This window comes from Empidonax traillii, unplaced genomic scaffold (assembly GCF_003031625.1).
Source record: "Empidonax traillii isolate 1590-97213 ecotype Southwest subspecies unplaced genomic scaffold, ASM303162v1 scaffold31:size1920502, whole genome shotgun sequence".
In the NCBI taxonomy this organism is placed as follows: domain Eukaryota; kingdom Metazoa; phylum Chordata; class Aves; order Passeriformes; family Tyrannidae; genus Empidonax; species Empidonax traillii.
In genome coordinates, this window is record NW_020955224.1 from 217414 (window position 1) to 237080 (window position 19667).

The 19667-nt window shown below is 43.5% G+C and overlaps 1 protein-coding gene across 1 annotated transcript in view; it reads right to left on the reverse strand.

Annotated features, from left to right (window-relative positions):
- The window catches only part of CAPN14 (calpain 14), a 32088-nt gene that overhangs the window by 6397 nt on the left and 6024 nt on the right, over window positions 1-19667 (reverse strand). Inside the window, exons 2-16 of the mRNA XM_027911151.1 lie at window positions 17742-18086; window positions 15218-15287; window positions 14167-14285; window positions 13442-13578; window positions 12131-12305; window positions 11354-11419; window positions 9915-10000; window positions 8495-8569; window positions 7677-7840; window positions 6820-6983; window positions 6111-6122; window positions 4358-4563; window positions 3802-3838; window positions 2894-2956; window positions 1197-1254 (exon numbers count right to left, since the gene is read on the reverse strand). Of these exons, the coding sequence (XP_027766952.1) occupies window positions 1197-1254; window positions 2894-2956; window positions 3802-3838; window positions 4358-4563; window positions 6111-6122; window positions 6820-6983; window positions 7677-7840; window positions 8495-8569; window positions 9915-10000; window positions 11354-11419; window positions 12131-12305; window positions 13442-13578; window positions 14167-14285; window positions 15218-15287; window positions 17742-17972 (1663 nt within the window). The 5' untranslated portion in view covers window positions 17973-18086. The remainder of the gene's footprint in view (window positions 1-1196; window positions 1255-2893; window positions 2957-3801; window positions 3839-4357; window positions 4564-6110; window positions 6123-6819; window positions 6984-7676; window positions 7841-8494; window positions 8570-9914; window positions 10001-11353; window positions 11420-12130; window positions 12306-13441; window positions 13579-14166; window positions 14286-15217; window positions 15288-17741; window positions 18087-19667) is intronic.

Sequence of the window (19667 nt, forward strand, 5' to 3'; positions counted from 1 at the left end):
CTCCAGTCTTACTGCAAATCATGATTATAGATGGTCTGTAGCCTCACACTGAGAAAGGGACAGAATCATAAGTCACCAATCTCTTCTCTGCAGAAAGTCAAGATGTTTTAATAATTTTAATCTTGTAATAGCCCCATTTAGTAAATATGAATCAAAGTACCGTAAAGTTTTTAAAATCACTGTCTTAAAATCGATCACTCACAAAAAATAAAGATTCCCTTTTCCATATAGTCCCCTCGTAGATAAGCCAATGCCTGGTGGGTCACTGCAATAACACTGAAGAGCTATCCTTGTCTACCTTTGTAGAAAAGAGCAAATTAAGCTTAAGTAAAAAAGATATCACATCAGGCTTTTGATTGTATTCTTTGTTGCCTGTAATGGCTGGATGGAGTATTTCCTATGTTGCACATTGGTTGTGACCAGTGAAGAAACTGCAAAGGAAATCTGGATTCAATATTATATCTGTAATTTCATTGTCATTGTTCAGAGAAAATAGCCACTGTAATACCTTGCTGTTGTCTAGGTGGTGTTATTTATAACTAGGGAACAAATTATGAGGTTGTGGAGTGCCCTGGGCTGCCCCTGGCAGAGTGGATATCACAGTCCTCATCAGAGGGGCAAGCTCGGGGCTCACCTGGGTCTCACAAGCAGAGGTTACACAGGCCACCTGCACCTCATCCTGTCTCCCAAACACACACAGAGCAAGGAACAGCCCTATGCATGCATAGCAGGGAAGAGTAAATAGGAATAGCAGGCATGAACCAAGCACATGAAGGCAAAGACAAGACCCTCTTCCACCACATAAATGCCTGCAGACCAGGCTTTCCACAACTTCGAGCAGTGGTGCTGCCGAGACTGGCAGTGGCACAGGGTGGGATGAGATTTCAGTTTCAGAATCAAGGCTGAGGTCAAGCCAGGTTTGGAGGTCAAACTAAGAGTCTGCATCCACGCTTGTTCTCCCCCATTCTTCCAGTTGCTGGAATTCAAACTAGATTGGCCTCACTTGTAAAATTTCTGCCATGTTGATTCATACCCCAGCAAATCCTTTTGCTCTGGAAATCTAACATGGCATCAGAAGAATCAGTTCAATCAGATTCAAGCCAGTTTCTCTTCCCAGAATGCAAGTAATAGACACAGGAGCTGAAGCTTTTCTCTGAGAGGGCTTATTTTATAAAACATTGCTTTTCAGTACTTACTTCTCCAAGATATATTATTCAACATCTTCTGGAGGTGAACAGCATTTATTTCAGGATTCTGTGATATGGAAGAGAATTTTAATTCTTTTTTTTTTTTTTTTTTTTTTTTTAAGTACTAAATCACTTTTCTCCTACTTTTGTTTTCCCAGCATGTCCCATCTTCATTCTTTGCTTTTCTGGCCCCACTCCAGCCGCTGTGAAAATCAATAGCAAAGGCTCCCTTTGAATATGACAAGATTCTCAGCCTGCAAGAGCTGCAGTCTGCTCTGGGCTAAGTTCTCAGGGCTCCACACTGATCAATGCAGCAGTGCAAATTTACACCGAGTGAGGATCCAGACTGTTAACCTTTTGGCCTTGGTGCCATCTGTCCCATCAAGCACCCTGTCAAGAGACCTGCTTCAAATATTTCCCTTTCATCACTTACAGACAAAAAAGATGGAAACTTTGGAATACTTCTCCCCATACTTTTCAAAGCAAAGATTCCCCCTCATCCTTGTCATATTAAAGTTTACAGGTTTTTTAGAAGCTGTGACAATCGTTTATTTGGAGGGCTTTTTTAAATGTCACTCTGCAAAAATAAAAGGCTATTTTCAAGTCATGGAGACATACCAGGGTAATGCCTTCAGAAATGGCAGTACTGCCTGCCTCTGTGTGTCCTTGGACCTCCTCACAGCAAAGGACTGACAATATGTGGCAATTTCTAGCACATCTGAAAGCCACACCATTCTCAAAACCGAAATCTGAAAGCAGTGGCATAAAGTAAAAGCATTGCTTGTTTTTACTAACAGCTTCCTTCATAATATTCCTATTGAAAGTGCAAAATTGTTTTTGTAAAATTGTGTTTGCCAGACACAGGGTATGATGCTAAATAAATGCGGTGACCTTTCCTGAAAGGTGAAACTCTTGCATCTCTCACCATAGTTAGTGGTGTCCCTGATGGTCAGTGCCATCTTAAATAAGGCCAGAGAGATCCTTAAAAAGAATCTTTTACACTAAAGATCTTATTTCCCTAGGAAAATTAGGAAAAAAGGGAGATGATGGGACACTTGATATCTACTTCACCTCTCAAAGCAAGTTAGTTGCCATCCAACTGGTGATGAAATATGTATGAGACAAGTGTCAGTGTTTCAGGGGGTGTTCTCTAATAGGTAACTTTCCCCAGTGAATGTAAGAACACCCTAAATGGAGGGATTCATATAGCCCACCACTTTTTCCCCAATGCAAGCAATAGGAATTAATGTTTAGGGAGAGCACATGAGCCTGGTCAGCTTCTGCAGTCCATTCTGCTGTTTCCCCGGCACCCACACCTGTTGGAAAAGGGATCTTAGAGTTTACATCCCTGCCCAGTCCTTTAGTATCTGTTTATGGACTTTCTGCCCATCAGTTTGCTAATACCTCTTGAGCCTCTTGATACTGTCACATCCACAATATCCTGTGGCATTAAGTTCCAGGCACTCACACCCTGTTGTGTGGAGAAGTCTGTCTATCTCAACGTTATCATATTGCTAAGCTTCACAGTCAAATTTGCTGCATGGAGTCATCACTGTACACACAGCCCACTTTGCTCCCTGTGGCCCCTCTCTGTTCCCCACATTTCCACATCCAGACCTCCTTTAAGCATCCCCATGCTTTTACTTTCACAGAGCTACACAATAGCTCTGGAGGAGTTTACTCTGGCAGCTCATGCAAGCACCTACCTGTTCAAAATGCTTTGTGAAGAAATCCTCCCAAATCTTTCCTTCATATCTATCAACAATTTCCTTTAAAGTATTTAAAAAATATATTAATCATTAACTTGCAGAAGAAAAATATTGTCATCCAATTTAATAAAGATGTTTTCCCAGAACTGCACTCCATCCCCTGCCCTTCCACTTTCTCCCCACCACTGCAATCAATGCTACATCACTGACACAGCCCACTGCTAAGATAGCTCCCCACACCACAGAAATGCTATTTCTTGGAAAGAAATACTCAGATAACACTCAGTGGGGAAAAGCATTCCCCCACCCTGCCCCAAGCTATTCAGCAACAAAGGATGTGGCTCACTCTTTTCCAAGAAGACAGAGAAGGGCTTCTGTCTTTCTATATACAGCACAGCAGAGGAGGTGAAAGCAGGAAAGGCATTTTTATGCCAGGGGAACAGACCATGCTATAAACCCCCTGGCACAAGATGCAGACATGCATGCACTGCCACTGAGCTCAGCTATTTCGAGAATAACCTATAGGCAGCTGCATGGAAATAGTACTGCTCAGGTCCCATGATGTCTTCTAAACTCTCAAGGCATGAAAGAGATGGGGACAAGTGCAAGAATGGACCATGGGTCTCCAAAAAGCCATGAACAGGAAAGACTGCAGAGCCAGTAAGATGGTGTCACTAAAAGATGTGTGCAACAAGGCAACCAACTAAGGTGTCTAGCCTGGCTTCCACATTTGACTGCGTCTGTCTGCATGGCCCAAAGGACTCTAGCTGTAAACCCAAGCCATGCTTTCAAAAGTACTGAAACACAAGCCCTGACATTCTCACTCAGCCTGTCCCTACAGCAGAGTTAAAACCCAACATTCAGAGCGGAAGATTGAACCTCCCACTCCTCCCACAACCACTCACCTTAGAGAGGGTGAAACTTGTGTTGCCACCCATTTCCCTGGAGATGCAAGAAAGCAGACATGTTAAGAGGGTATCTCAGAGTTGTGCATTTGTCTCACCCCAGGTGGCATTCCCCATCCCCAGATGGGGCCCCAACCTGCTGTTGTGGGTTGTTTTATTCTCTGGTGGGAAGGCCTTGTGTCCATACAACTTCCAAGGGCTGCCAGCATTTAAGTATTCAAAGCACTAATATGCACAAGCAACTGTCCTAGCATTGCCAGAAGCGTCTCCTGGCAAATTAATGGTGCATTGAAAGCTCTTGTCCTTCTCACAGTCTCAAACATGGCAATGCTGCAAGAATTCTGTGGGCCTAGCTCAACACTTCTCAAAAGGATAAGGCCAAAAGCAGTGCTTCAGCCACTGAGAACGCTAAGATGGAAGAAACCCACAACCAGCTTCTCTAAAAGAGATTGTGCTGCTTTTTGCAGAGTAAAGTCTCTATGCTGCTCCCATTAGACTGAAAAGACCAGACTATCCCAGAGAATTAGGTGCTGGCAGAGGGGCAGCAGCATCTCACCGAAGAACATGTTTTCTGGAGAAGACCCGCAGGATGAATTCAGACTCTTGCTGAGGCTCCAGGGTGGATGGGACAATCACATAGACACAAGGCTCCAGATGGAAGTCATGAGTCACTTCCCGCTCATCAAGGAAAACCTGGTGTTTGTTCACAGGCTGATGTCGGGTGAAGAAAGCTGGGGGCAGTTTTCTGTTGCTTTCCTGGTACTGTTCAGGGAAGAAAGATATGGGAAATGTGTTCTGCACCAGCTGAACAAATGCACAGAAAGCATGTGGAGGATTCACAGGCACGGCACAGACAGCCTGCCCTCACACCTCAGGTTGTTTTGCAGCACAGGCAGGTAACAGAGCCCAAAGGACTCAATCTCTTCCCATGGCATGGTGGTTCTCACTTATGCAGCATCCATGCCCCATACTAATATGACAAAGAACTGGGCTTCCTGCGAGTTATCAACCATATAAGAGTACTGGTACGGAACAGCAGTGAGGACTGGAGAGGAGAAGCTATTCCTGTCAAAGTGGCTACTGCGAAAGTCTTTTCCATACTGGCAGAAATAACTGCAGGCAGGAATTGCTCAAGACACTGCTCTTCACTAGCCAGAACACCCATCCTATCCTTTGTCCTTAGTGCTAGGGATCTGGTAGCAGAGGATTTTGGAGTACCTGTGATCTGAACATACTGCAGGCACAACCCAAGCCCTAGCCCTGACTTAATGCAAGAGTTCTTGATCTGCCTGACACTCTTTGGTCTGCAGGCACTTTTCAGCAACAGGAGAATGGATAAAGTGTTGATCCAGGCAACACAGAGCTCATTTTTAATGCCACTGAGTGCCCAGTACACAAGCAAAATAAATAATCCTGCTAGCTGGAACCACTGTCACCTTCTGATCTTGGCTGTTCCTCAAAACATTTAGTCATTTTACTCTGCAACCTCATGGGGAGATGCTATGCCTCTTCCTTTGCCAGTATTTTTCTTACTAATAGAGCAATCTTTCTTCTGAAGGGTTCAGGGTTACTCCTCCTCATGCCCCTTATGTTAAATTCAAAGTTTTTATATTCCAGTCAATACTTTGTTGACAGTAGTTCGAACACCTTAGATGCTCTCGGCTTGCCATCTCTCTGTATTGATCTTGGCAACCACTACAAACCTGAAATTAAAGTCCTGGCTGCCACCGTTCCCACTCAGGTGTGACAGAGGAGTGGGCAGCACCCAGACCCCCTCTGCCAAGTAAACAAGTAAGTTTACCTTACTTGTAACCTTGATAGTGCACAAAATGTTTAAGTCAGGAAGGAGTGGGATCTTAACTTATAGTTACCATGCTGGAAACACAGTAACTAGGAACACAATTTTGCTGCCCTAACCATACACCTCAGCTAGTTCTTTGCCAGCCCATATTTTCATTTAAGAGGTGTTCTGAGCACTAAAAGAGTGCAAGATAAGCCCTTAGAAGAAAAGAGGGGCTAAACCTTTCTGTTAACACTGATACCACTTTTAATACCTTTGAAGACCCATTACAGAAGCTGAACAACCAATGCCCCCTTTTAAGGCCCCTGAGCCCTCCTGATACGACAGCTTTTCACAAGAGTCAGTGGATAGCTCTGCATTAATAGTGCCTTGCTGTGGTGCCTCACTGAACTCAAATACTCACTGTCAGCCAAGGAACAAAGGCAAACACAACTTTCAGTGTTGTCTTAAGAGCTGCACCAGCCCAGGTGCCCCAGCAAACAGTCAGCAGGGGTGACACGGGACTCACCTGTAGGTCCACCTGGAGGAAGAAAAGAAACAGAGCAACTGTCAGACAGAGAGCTCACACAACATAGCCCTGTCATGCCCAGGAAGCAGAGCAGCTACCTGTGTCCATCTGGGGTCTTTGCCTCCAGAAACCTCAGTCCCTCCACCTGAAAACCCTTCCCCACAGTCACCTCACCATAGCTGTGCAAACTCACAGCAGCAACAAGAGCTGTGCCTCTGTTCAAGGGAGGAGAGTGGCTCTCAAGGCACTAGGGTAAGCAGAGAACTGATGGGATATCCACTTATATCTGGATACACAGGGAACTAGCAGTATGCACACACAGACAGCTGCTAGGAACACTTCTCAAGCCCAGTTTACCATGGTTGGAAACAACCTGAGGGCAGAGCTCTTCTTCCCTCAAAGTAAGGGCACTCCTGGCACCCTCTCCCAGCTGTTGCACAGTCTCAGAGAAAGGAAAATAAAACCCAATGTACTTTGAAGCAAAAGGCACTTCTCTCTGCTCTGCAGGGTGACATGCAGCATGCTGGAGAGGCAGCAAGTGGGACACAGAGCTGTGCTGTGACATGAGGAGAGTGGGCACAGGCAGAAGGAAAGAGCACAGATCACCCTGGGCACAACAACACTCTTGGGCTGCAACGAGCTACAATTTACAGGGGCTGGAAGTTTTCCTATGTGGTGAAAGCAAGAAAAGCAAAGCAATTCTTCACACCTTGTAGAGTAAAAATCCAATGAAAAGGTGAGGAGCTCGGTTCCGATGTTTGCTGCTGTGTTTCTGCATCAGGGATATAACCACATTGCACGAATTCAGGCTTTTCTTGCTGTCTTCAACTGGTAAAACATTCAGCCAGTACTGAGGGTTCATCCAAAACTTGTCTGAGCAAAACAAGAAAAGAATTTTGATGTCATTTTCCCTCACAAAATTGACTGCCATCTTCCCATATGATGCCTGGCATTGGACTGAATGGGTCACAGGTCATTTGTGCCTCCAGACACCACAGGAATTTGATTTTAGGGTGCAGGTCCCAAGTTTAACAGTGTAACTATTATCTAAAACAGTAGAAAGATTCAGGAACAAGGGACTGCATTTCCGCTTACATGCAACTAAGAGCTCATTTTGTTTACAAATGTATCACTGTTGCTCTATCACCTCTGGTAAATGGGCTAGCTGACTTCAGACCCCACCTGCTCTGCTTCCAGAAGAGCTGAGCTTCTGCATTTCCCATTCACTTTACTTAAAATACCACTCCCTGGAGGTGCTGAGGATGCAAATTTTAATAGACAAGTTTAATGCCCTAAAGCAGAACAGTGTTGGCAATTGATCCTGTGATTCTGCAGCTCATTTCATGCTATAATCAACCCACTGCCCTATGTTTGCAAGTGATGCATTTTCTGTGATAGCAGAAGCCAGTCAAAGTCCTTCAGCTGCTTATTTTTGATGTTGGTGTGGAGGCTTAAGCAGGAAGCACATATTTCTGTTGTCAATTTTATGCTAAGAAGTGTAAGGTGCTGGTAACTGAGTCAGCAGAGCATCCAAAAGTCAGAGTCATCCAAAAGAGCACCCCTCACCATTACAGAATCCCAGACTTCCTCCTGCTGTACTTCCTTTAACCCATCTCCCACTCTGCAGGGAATACATCCACTTTTTCCCATCTTCCTGGCTCATCAGGTCTGGAGTTAGTTTACAGATCATCAGATCTACAAAATGAATCTTAAAATCTCGCAGAGACATCCTGGGAAAAGAGTGCCAAGAGACATCTTGTCATCAGTTTAGTTTAGTCCATATGGCTCATAAACAGAAAAGGAAAGGGAGCAGGGAACTTCGAAGCCACACCATCCTGCGTTACATATGGTAATGCTCATATTTTATTAGGCAGTAAAGAAGAGAGCGTCTGCTCCAACAGCAGCATCTAGAAGTAGCAAACGCACGACTAAAACTTCAGCAGAGAATAGCAGCTCAGAGAATAAAATAATATCGCCATCAAAGGGAATGCAGTGAAATTACAGGGGCGGCAACATTGCCACCTCGTGGCAGAAGCCATGGAGAAACCACGGACAAACACCAGGCAAGCAAGAGCTTCCCAGAGCCATGTTGAAAATAAAAGGCAGGAAAACAGCTCCTGAAAGCTGTCCTTTTTCTCCAGCAACCCCAGGAGACCTGGCAATGTCCTGCTTCTCCCTCGCTCCTGCCACTGAAGAACCGTGCATCCATGTCAGCACAGCTACTGCTTCTCATGTCATCAGGCAGAGGGGAGCAAGAGAGCAAGCATGGGCTTATGTGAAGCAGATCACCTATGCCTCAGCCTGAGTGCCACGGTGCTGCTTCATCTCCAGGTGCAGCCCCAGACCTACTGGTGGAGAGGAGAGAGGCAAGACTGTGCTATTACCAGAATTCTCCATCCTCCTTCTTTTTCCGCAGCAAAATCTTCTCCTTCGGGCTCAGCAGCTCCCACTTGTAAGAGCTAAGGAGAATAACATGAGATGACTAACCAAATGTGGCCTCAAATTCAAGGCAGAGTACATAGCTCTCCTCTACAAAAAGAAGCCAAATACCTGTCCCCACATATCACCATGTCTATCTCCCACTAAAGAGAGGCTCCTATGCCTTCAGCCATATGAGACTCTCCATGACCACTCTGGGTCCCATGAGATGTAGCTAAACGGCTCCAGTTTTCTCCAGCACAAGCCAGAAATGCTTCATTTCCATCAGCCAGTCCACTCACTTGAACATGCAGCTTCCAAATACTTAAAATATAAAAATTTAGACCTGCTTTGTTGGTTAATTTTCTGTCAAAGGGGACATAATAGGAAGAGTGTTTGGCATAATGAACGAATGACTAGGACAGCACAAGAGGCAGCTGGGAGTCGTTTCAAAGGCAGGCCTACAGTATGTTGCTCATTATGTTCTTCAACAGGAACAGCTGGTGTGTTGTCATTATGTGACAGACATGCATCAGAGGAGTTACAGCTCAGCAGACAAGGTGAAAGTCACTCACATTCCCAATAACCTCTGTACTCTTCTCTCCTTTCTACCCCCATAAGCCTCATCAAACAGAGCCTGCACAGGGAACGAAATGAAGCTTGGAGGAAAGAAACATGCTCCACTTCAAAGAGGAACTGGACACAAGTCTACGGTTGCCAGTGGACTAGAATGCAAACCACTGTCTTTCATGGATCCCAATTAAAAAAAAAAAAAAAAAAAAAAAAAAAAAAAAAAAAAAAAAAAAAAAAAAAAAAAAAAAAAAAAAAAAAAAAAAAAAAAAAAAAAGACAGGTAGCTGCAAATATAGGGCCCATTTGCCTCACTGGTTGCTTCTTTTGATCTCATACCCAACTGTATTCCCCAAACAGCCAGAACAGAGGACTCCTTTGAAGCCACCCAAAACTCCAGCACTTGTAGCCTGTGGAGGACTTTGCACAGGCCCTCCCATGATAAAGGACTGTGTGTCCACCAACATGCTGTTTGTTTAGAGCCTCCTGCTCAGCTATCTGTCACTTTGCATGCTATCCAGATCACAGCAATGTGGTCAGTGTCTGATGTTTATATTATGTTTCCTCTGGTATTCAGTGAGTGGAAAACAAGAACTGATCTTGTTGAATCTCTGTGTGTGAAGTGAGCCCAACTACGTAAGTACTATTTGCTGGAGACACACAAATCTATCAAGCTTTGACACCAGAAGGTCTTTGCAGAAACTTAGTTATCTGAACGCCGCCCTCAGCATTAATTCATGCCTGAAGATGGCAGCATCTTTCCTCCAATAAACTTTTACTCCCCCTCAGCATCATACCTTTCCTTTTTTAAACTCACCTGTCACTCCAGTCTCCTTTCCATTCAATTTTTCCCCATGGATTTCTCAGTCTTACTAGATTTTCTGGTCCATATTGACAGGTAACCTGCAGAAAACAGTAACACTGTGCTTACGAAGGTCTCAGCAATTCTCATCTGGTTTAAGTCATTGTTCTATGTCAGATATTAACAATTATTTTGTTTGCTCTCATAGATGCCGGCAAGCATGATGATAAACATCTATGAATATGCAACTCAGAATGCCAGCAACAAAGAGATTAAGATGCTTCATCTTACATTCTACAGTGACACCAGAGACATCACAGATTCCTAATGCAGAGGTTTGACTGTAAATTCTTCTTCCTTTCCAACATCTGCTCATTTTGTACTCATATGGGGGCAAGACTGTACTACTGTGTAAGCCAAGTCCTACCACAGTGCAACGGCACAATGCAGTCCCCCATGAGTGACCACATAGGTCAGTGCCCCTCAAACTGGGATGCCATGGTGGGAGGAGAGGGAGCCAGGCCAACTAAGGACTTTGTTGATAGCACACAGCAGAACAGCTGCCTTCACACTGGTTCCAGATGCTTGGTCAGTCCCTTAATGCTGCCTGGCTCTTCATCTTGTCGCTGATAAGCTCCATACCTAAAACCTTCCTGCTCCCCCTGTGGGAGACACAGATGTACATCACCCAGCTCACAGTATTTCTTCCAACTTTCCTAGTATCTCTTGATAGAGGTACTTAACATACTTTCACCAACACGTCCAAAGCCCTGCAAAGTCCTTTGCAACCTGCTTTTGAGGCTGGACAAGATAGTCATTCACTAACCCAGGAGGAGAAAGCTTGAGTTTTCTTCCAGTCTTTGGGAGCAATTATTTCACTCTCCTTTACCTCTAGACAAATATCTTTGGGGGACTCTCAATGACACTTCTGCAGATCAGTGGGGTCCACCTGCACTCTCTGCACTGGGACCAAGTTTGGTTCCCTTACTCCACCAATGACTCATATTTCCATTTGCAGTCTTTCATATTTTGGCCCTTGTATCTTTACTTCTCTATGGCCTCTCCTTTGACTTCAGAGGAAGGCTTTTTATTCCAAGTAAAAAGCAGATCCCAAGTTTCAGCACATCCTCCCAGCAGCCCCAAAGTCCAGTCCTTTCATCTAATGCAGCTAAGAGGCATTTGTAGGTGATGGTCTCAGCAGAGCCCTATGAATCATTCCCACCATTAGAGATATGTTGAACAATAACCATTGTCCTTTACATCAAGACCTTGATATTAAAATGGACACACTCAACAGTGAATCTTGACAAAGCATACAGTCTCTTTTAGCCTTAGAAAAGAGCATTGGGGAGGAGACACCATAGTTGCTCTGATTAATAGTTGAACCTATGACTGCAATAAAAACTGCTGATATCCAAATAAACCTGGACCCAGGACAGTAGGGCTAGCCTTACCTTTCTAATACCAGTTACTGTGTAGGCATGGCCAGCAACAAGTCCATTCTTCAGGACCTTTGTTGTCTGTATACAAGGAAGAGAAACAGAAGGAAAATAAACCTTTTATTCTACTTATACTTACATGGCAGACTCATATCAATACCAGCGACCTGTACCTGTATCAGCAATGACTCTCAAAGCAAATGGAGAATGGTTTGAACTGAAAATTAAACGAATAAATAAATTGAAGCTCTTAACAGCCATATTTTGCAGTATGCTTGGAATTGAAAGATTGATTGGGAAGGTCCTTTCCTAAATTGTGGATCTTTGGCTAGAGACCATCTCACTTTTTAAAAAGTCCAGGAGATTAGATTTTGATTTTCATAATATTAGAGTTTCCCAACAGCTCAAGTGTTAGCTTAAGGGTTAGAAGCCAAGATTTGAACTTATGTTCTGATCCACACACCTCTTCTGCCTTAGCTGTAAGTTCATTCCACGTGCCTCATTGCACAGTCTGTAAAAATGGAAAAATTATTTAGCAAAAATGGGAAAATACAGTAGGACCTCATTTAAATAGAAGTTCTGTGACAGATATTCCTGAATATAACAACAGGGATTTTAGAGCAGCAGGGAATCAAGCTGTGTACAAAGTTTAATATTAAGAATGTGACTTTTACAGAAAATCACATGTGGCAGCTTTATACTTTTTGAGTCACAATGACTAGCTGAGCAGCAGTAAACAGGTCTGGAAAGGCTTTTAGCTGTAAAGCCATTTGATGTCAGTCCAAGTCTCACCCCTGAGTGTGTGTGACAGCCCATGAGAGATCTGCTGTAGGTGGCTCTTGTCAGGATATCCCACAGATCAGGAGGAGCTTCTGCAAGCTTGATCCTTGTATTAACACCTCCTGTAAAATCCACCAAGGCTTCTGAAACTTGTCCAATCTGCAGATCTTCATAGGAGCCATAAAGTCTAGCAAAAAATGACATCAATATATTCTTTGGATTATAGTCACAGATGACAGGTTGAGGACAGTGTGACAATGAAAACATACAAAGAAGTGTGCAAAAAGCAAAAGGAAGGCTGTAACTCATATTTAATTTTAGGAGAATCTTTGTATCTTCTGTATTTAGGAAGAGGAGAATCTAGAAAATTGCCTCCAAGACTGGCCATAGTCTGAAAGGTACTCTTCACTCATTGTCATCCCTCACTGCTCTGTAATGAGCACTCACCTATCACATCTTTGATAACTCTGCCTTAGCAAATGTTGCCTGAATTTATCACCAGACAGTGTGCTGTCTCTAAAACATAGTACCTTGAGAGGCATGCTGTCTTGAGAGCTTAGTCTCCAATCTGATTGTTTTTACCATTGCAGCACAACTTCGTCCAGTTTTTTTGTTCTAATGCTAGCACCAAATGAAAATTACTGAATTTTCTCACCTGTGATCTTTCTCTGAATGTTAACTAGGATATTTCCCTGCTCTGCAGAGATTACTTCAGTCCAATATTAACAAACTCCATCAGTTATGCCTTGTTGCTTTCTTCTTAGTCCTGATACTACCACTAGAGTTTAGCATTGTAGACAAAACACTCTGGAGAGGAGCCACTGTTCTCACCGTGACTTATTACCTGCATCAGCTTTGGGGGACCTGAGAGCAGGAGCTTCTACCAAAACAAAGTACAATGCTTCAGCAGACCTCCAAAATGAAAACTCTTGGAGGTTTCTCACACTGATAATACATCAAAGGAAGCACCAGAAATCATTTACCTTTGAAAATCCTTATCTATGGCCTCCAGCTCCTCTATAGGATTTACAAAGAAGGCACCAGCATAGACAATACACTGCAATCAGTGATAACACTCAGAGTACAACCCCCCACAAGTCTGTTTTCACACCTAAACCCTTGGGTTTAAACTCAGGGGCCTGGACTGGTAACAGCTACTGCAATAGCAGCTTTTACTGTGTAATAATAGAAAGATGAGAACCATTTATTACACTCCAAATATAGCAAGGCCTACAAAATGCATTTGTAAACATGAACAAACTGCGTAGGCACCAACCAACATATTTCAGAGACTATTTGCATAATTTGGAATGAGTCACTTACTTAGCATATGCCTTCTCCAGAAGGGCTCCCCAGAACACGTTCTTATACACTGAGGAAACAAAGACCAGCTCCCCCGCCTCGTTCACTGGCAGGAGATCATCAACCACCACGTCAACCCATTCACCGAAGTGCCAGAACTGTCAGGGGAAAGGAATGAGTTGATGTTTCCCTTAGAAGGGACCTCCCCTTGAAACAACAGGAAAGGCAAGATAGCCTAGCTGTGGGCACAGAACAAGCTGCTGTGGGTCAGTGGGATGTGGGACAGAGCCAATTCCTCAGCCCCACCCGGCCAGAGGAGAAAACAAAGTATGTATCAGGTGTACAAGGAGTAAGTAGGGAAATAAGCCACAGCTGGACTTCTGGGCAAGGAATTCCTAACTGCAGGATAGCACAGTTGCATCAAGAGGTAGGCAAAAGAGTAGAAGATTGGAGCAGATGTACTCAGGTCTGCTGACTGAGTTGAAGAAAGGGTTTTGTCTGGGTTAAAATACAGGTAGTGCACAGCTGGGAAGAAAGGACAAAGGGGAGGTGTATCCTCAGAGCGACTTGTGGTTGATTCACTGCCTTCAATGCTTTGTGGGAGGGGTGATGGGCTTATCTCCAGGCTGGGATACCCTCTGGCCACTTGCCCCTGGCCAAGGGGAACCACATACATCTAAGGGTGTGACACAAAACATAGCAGGGGATTTCTGAAAATCCCCTGTAATCTGGGGGAGCAGCTGTACCCGGAAGTGGAAAATGCCAGCATATTTCCTCTCAAAGCTCTGGTTTTGTGGCACAACTGCAGCCAAGATGTCCTGGTGGAACGTCAGGGCTTCCAGGGCCGCCAGGAACCAGCAGTTCTCTGCGCCAAGACAAATGGACACATGAGTTGGCCGAAAAGCAAGAGCTGTCAGCCAAGTTCAGGAACACCACTAAGATCCTAGCAGAAGAGCTGTTGTGCTGACATCTTTACAATTATAACAAATCACACACAGAAAATTAGACAATCCAGACATGTGCTTTACTTAATCAAACCATGATTGGATTATTATTGTTCTCTCGTGATCTTTTCATTTGGATATTATTTGGTTAAATAAGAAATTTAGTAAGCAATAATTGTCAGTGAAAACATTCTGGTTTTTATTGACATTGTGTTAGGTTTTTTCTGTTCTCTATAAAGGCACACAATTATAAAAACTTTTCCATTTTTCTTTGAAAACATTCGCTTTTCAGAAAACAAAAATAATTTGCAATGGATCTCACATGCAAAACTGCACATATCAAACTTTGTTTTTAAGGACTTAAAGCACTTAAAAAATAAGCTAGTCCCACCTCTACCACTTTTGCAGGTGACAATATATCCCTTTACTTTACGCAACATGGGCATAAAATTATTTTTCTAACTTCAAGGCTGCGAAAAGAACACACTCATACTAAGCATTAGGTACAAAGTGAAAGTCCTGCTTCTGTGGTCCCTGTTCAGTTGTCAAGCAGCAACAGCACAGACCAGTAAGAACACAAGATCACTTCCTAATAGCATGCACAGAAGCAATACAGAGTGGTGAGTTCAGCTTGTGGAGACACCTCTCTTGCCTCAAATCCCACCTCAAAGCTTGCCAGTTTTTTCACTGAGCCTATCCCATCTTAATTGCTTCAACCACACCATGGCAAGTATTAGCATTGTGGAAGAGAGGAGAAAGACACCTTCTATTTCTATGCCAAGTTTCAGACAATCAAACTTCCATGCAAAACCTTATCTTGTATAAGAATAGTCATACAAAGGAGTTTCCTTACCCACCAATCCTTGGCAGAGATCAAGTTGCTTTCTGTTTGCAGCATAAAATACTGGACTTTTGTGCAAAGCCTGGAAAGCACACACAGAAAAAAAAAAAATTGAGAGTTAAGTAAGTAATATGAGCTGGTTTAGCTTGAAAGTCAAGGATTTTCTGTGTGCAGAGCTGCAATCTCATTAAGATGGGAAATCCAGTGAGTTCCTAGTCTAGGGTGTAAAAACCTCATGGACATGTGACACAAAACATTCCCTCTGCCTTTTTGAAGCTTTCAAAATACTTACAGTCCCTTTGTCCCAGCAGACACTGTTCTGATTCAGGTATAAATCTAGCGTGATGTGCTCTGGCTAACCTGACAACAGCCTGGGAACACTTGTGCTTGGACTACACTGAACGTGGTCTCCAGCATAAGTCACTGGTGCTCACCAGTTGCATCACTGTGGGTTTCCATGAACACTACACTGAGAAGAAAACTCCTCAAATATGCCGGTCCTGCTCCTCCATACAAGTTTCAGCCTAAAGAGATTACAATGGCAGAGCATAACTATTCAAACTTTCAGCTAACCTGACTGACATCTCCTTGATTTGACTGACACTTGGGCTATAGACTGATGGCTGCTACAGCAATTCCTGTTTCTGTGACAAGAGCAGGTTCAGAGAGAAATAACGTTACTTTTTTCCCTTCACAAGTGCCTCTGGGGTTAAATTAACAACCTAAGTGTCAAACTTACATTTTACTCAAATGAACCAGAAATTGCTCAAACAAGTTTCACACTGTGGGCTTCCCCTATAGGCAGTAGCAAAGAAATGGCAAACCCTCAGAAGGCAATTACAGTAATTAGACACAAAGCCCTGTCCTTGGTGAGTTTGTGTGTTCAGTTTGCAGGCCATCAGTCATAGAAGCAGCAAGCTACAAGCCTGCAGGGTAAACAGAAGAATCTCAGTATCTTCTCTGCAGCACAGGGACTGAAGGATGCACAGCATCCATCCTCAGAGAGACTTAGCTCTGCTAAGTTTGGCATACAGAGCACACGGCAGCCTTCTTCACAAGGCAGTTTTAGAATCATAGAATATGCTGAGTTGGAAGGGACCCATCGGGATCATCGAGTCCAACTCCTGACCCTACACAGGGCACCCCAAGAATCACAGCAGAGCAGCAGAACATGAGAGACAGAGGACGTTTCAATCCATTACAATATCTGTGGGGTGGAGGGACACCTGAGGGGCTTGGTGGAGTCCAGGGCTAATGCTGACTTTTCTCCCTAAATCCCTCTATGCTGATAAAGCTGCCTGTGTCCACAGCACAAGCACAACCCAGCTCAGGCCCCTGAGGACTACCGTCTTCCTCCACCTGCAGATCTTGACTTAACACAAACCATCTGAAAGACTGAATTATGTATGAAACTCTAAGAATGAGGGCTGCTCTTCCCTGCTTGCTTTGCAAAGATGCCTCTACTTTCCTGGTGAGTTTAATGAGTTTTGCAGAAGCTCAGCTCTTGTGAGAAATTAAGTCTGACAAAGTATGACAGCTAGAAAATAACTTAGCTTGGAGATGCTATCTGCTATTACCTGGCAGAATTCCCTTACAGGGACAGTAATACATAGGTTCTGAAATTCTCACGTAATTTTTACATTGCTTTCAGGAAGATCTGATTGTCAATATTCTGCTCAGTGGCTCAGAAAAAACAGAACTGCCATTGCCAGTAACAGGCCTTATCTAACTGTGCCAGGCCCCTGCCTTGGCCTCTTAGACTTGTTATCTACCCATTTGTTATTAGAACTTCCCCTGTGACCTTGCAACCAGGTGTCACTTGTTATGGTGTTCAGTTTAAGCACAGGATACCAGCAAAGGCCTTGAAAATGTCAGCGTAGGTAGAAAACAAAGCCTCGAGACTGACCAACTGATGGTCAGTTACTGGTTGCAGCAGTAGATCAACCTTGAGAGCTGGGAAAAGACTGCTCTAAGAAGAATAGACTAAACACTTAAGCAGGGGGAAAAAAAAACAGCCCAGCAAGAGGATAAGGTGCCTGCTGCTGCCTGGGAAAGTAGCAGCCTCCAGCATCAAAACAATATGTGATCCATAGGAGAGAGAGGTCAAAGGCTAAGAACTATCTAGAATCTCAGAAATCTTCTAAAAGGTCAGGATGTTGACTTTTTAGGGAGAGGAACCATTGCCATGAGTACTGTCATCACAGAATCATGGTGGGATCACCACAGCTGTGAGCTCCAAGGAAACCAGCTCCACCTGCTCTCTTTGCTTGCTCTCCCTGCCTGCTGCAAGCATCACTGGATACAAACTGAATGAGGCTGGTTATGATTTTGGGCAACAAAAGCTTCAAGGGCAATTATGAAACTCTGTGTACCCCAGCTTTCAAAATGACATCTGCTACATTAAATGTAATCTCTGGAGACACTAAAGTGCACCTAAATTAAAGTCTAAGAGTAGTCTGTTCAATGTTAAAACTATTTGCTGGCTATCAGCTGCAATCATCCTCTTACACTACAGTACTCACTGAAAGACACTTACGTGTGGCCTCTTCCACTGTAAATTTCGGGGTAGTTTCTTTAGCAGTGCTCCTGTCCCAATAGAGCTGATATGAGCAGGGAACTTGTCATCTATGAACAGGCATTTGTTCTTCAAGCACGACTCCAGCAAAGCTTGGTAGTTCTGCTGGATGGGAGGGGTGTGTTTTTGAAAGATATTCCTGCCTAAAGGCACAGGTGACTTATTTTTTTTCAAGCAGAGCAGAAAAGGCATGGTGATGTCCCCAATAACACCAGGATAATTGTTTTCCACTGAGGGATCTCACACTGCAGAGTTCTGCTGGAAACACTTGGTTTTCTGGGATCAGGTGTGTCTTCTTAAGAATTCCTGATAATTAAAATAAGTATAAAAAGTCATTTAATCATGGCTTTTAAAATTTTCTCAGAAGAAGTGGGGACCCACCTAATTCTAATCTAGCACCTATCACTGCATTTTCAAGGCTTTACATTGCTGTGGATCTGAGTGAAATCAAAATGAGTGACCCCACTGACTTTTACTAGGGCTTTGAAGCCATACACATGGCTATTCTCAGTCTCTCTCTGGACTATTTTAGGCTCTCCAGGATATTTTCACAACATGTTGCAACATGAATGACAGTCTTTATTAAATCACATTCTGGCATGAAGATATTTCCCCTCAAAAAAAACAAAACAAAACAAAACAAAACAAAAAAAAACACAAACAAACAAAAAAAACCCACCAGAGACTAACAGAAAAATGGAATACATGAGGTGTTACAAAGCCATTACTCACACACCCAGGATAGTTATTTTGTCCTTTTTGGCTCATTTTGGAGAATGATACGATCTCCCCCAAGAGATCACATTCCATCTTGCTGAATACCACAGATTCACACACGAAATCGCACGCTGAGGTATTTTTTTCCTTGTAACATTCAAGACAGATGTTTCTCATCCCCCCACTAAAACCAGCAAAGAGTGATGTCCTAGCCCTTCTTTAGTACTGGCAACGATGTTAAACATCAGCATTGCCCTTTGCTGCAAGTGGTGGGCTCCCGGGAGAATTCATGACTAAAATCTCAGCAGGCAAATCACTCCCATCAGTGGTAACAAGGTGATCATAATCATAGTTATTATAGTGTTTTCAGTTATTACTATTACATACTTATTATTGTTTTCAGGACCGAAAAAATTAATTGGGATGCAAAGTTTAATAAATGGTTCACATGGCATAATGATACAGTATTTGGATGGCTTCCTTGCAGAGGAGGCTCTTTGAGACTCAAAATCACGGCCCCAGGCATCTGGGAGGGTGCTGGTCTCAGTTAGGAACCAGCTGATTGTTACTCCCATCGAAGTTGAAGGTCACAGGCATTCCCTGTGAGGAGCCAAACACCACCAGATTGAGCTGCCCTCCCACAAGGAGCTCTCGTTTGTTATAAAACCACCCTACAACTGATCCACAAGGCTTGATCCTCAAAGACAACCAAGAAAAAAATCTTCAAAATATAGCCCTGGAAACAAAAAATCCATTTTCTTATTGTACAGTAGACATTTCAGATCTGAAAAAGCATTTAAGTGCCTAACAACTTGCTTACTTTTTCTCCAGATGAAAAATACTGTCTCTCCCTCCAAACCCTCCCGTTTTACAACCACTGGCCTTCATGGCTGCAACAACACGAGCAACAGACAGAGATAGATTTAAGAGAAAAACAAGAGGAAGAAAACAGCCTGGAGAACAGCTGCATTTTATACAGACAGACAAAACATGCATGAAAAAGAATTTCTCATTTTGCTGCTTTCCAGGAAAAGAAGTGGAGACCAGTTGGCATACTTTGAGCTACACTGAAGAGCAAATATTTGAGACTTGATTTTTGGGTGTGCAGAGCATGCACAATGCCTGATAAAATCATTTTAACCTTTCACCAGTTCTCACTTCACTCTGGCA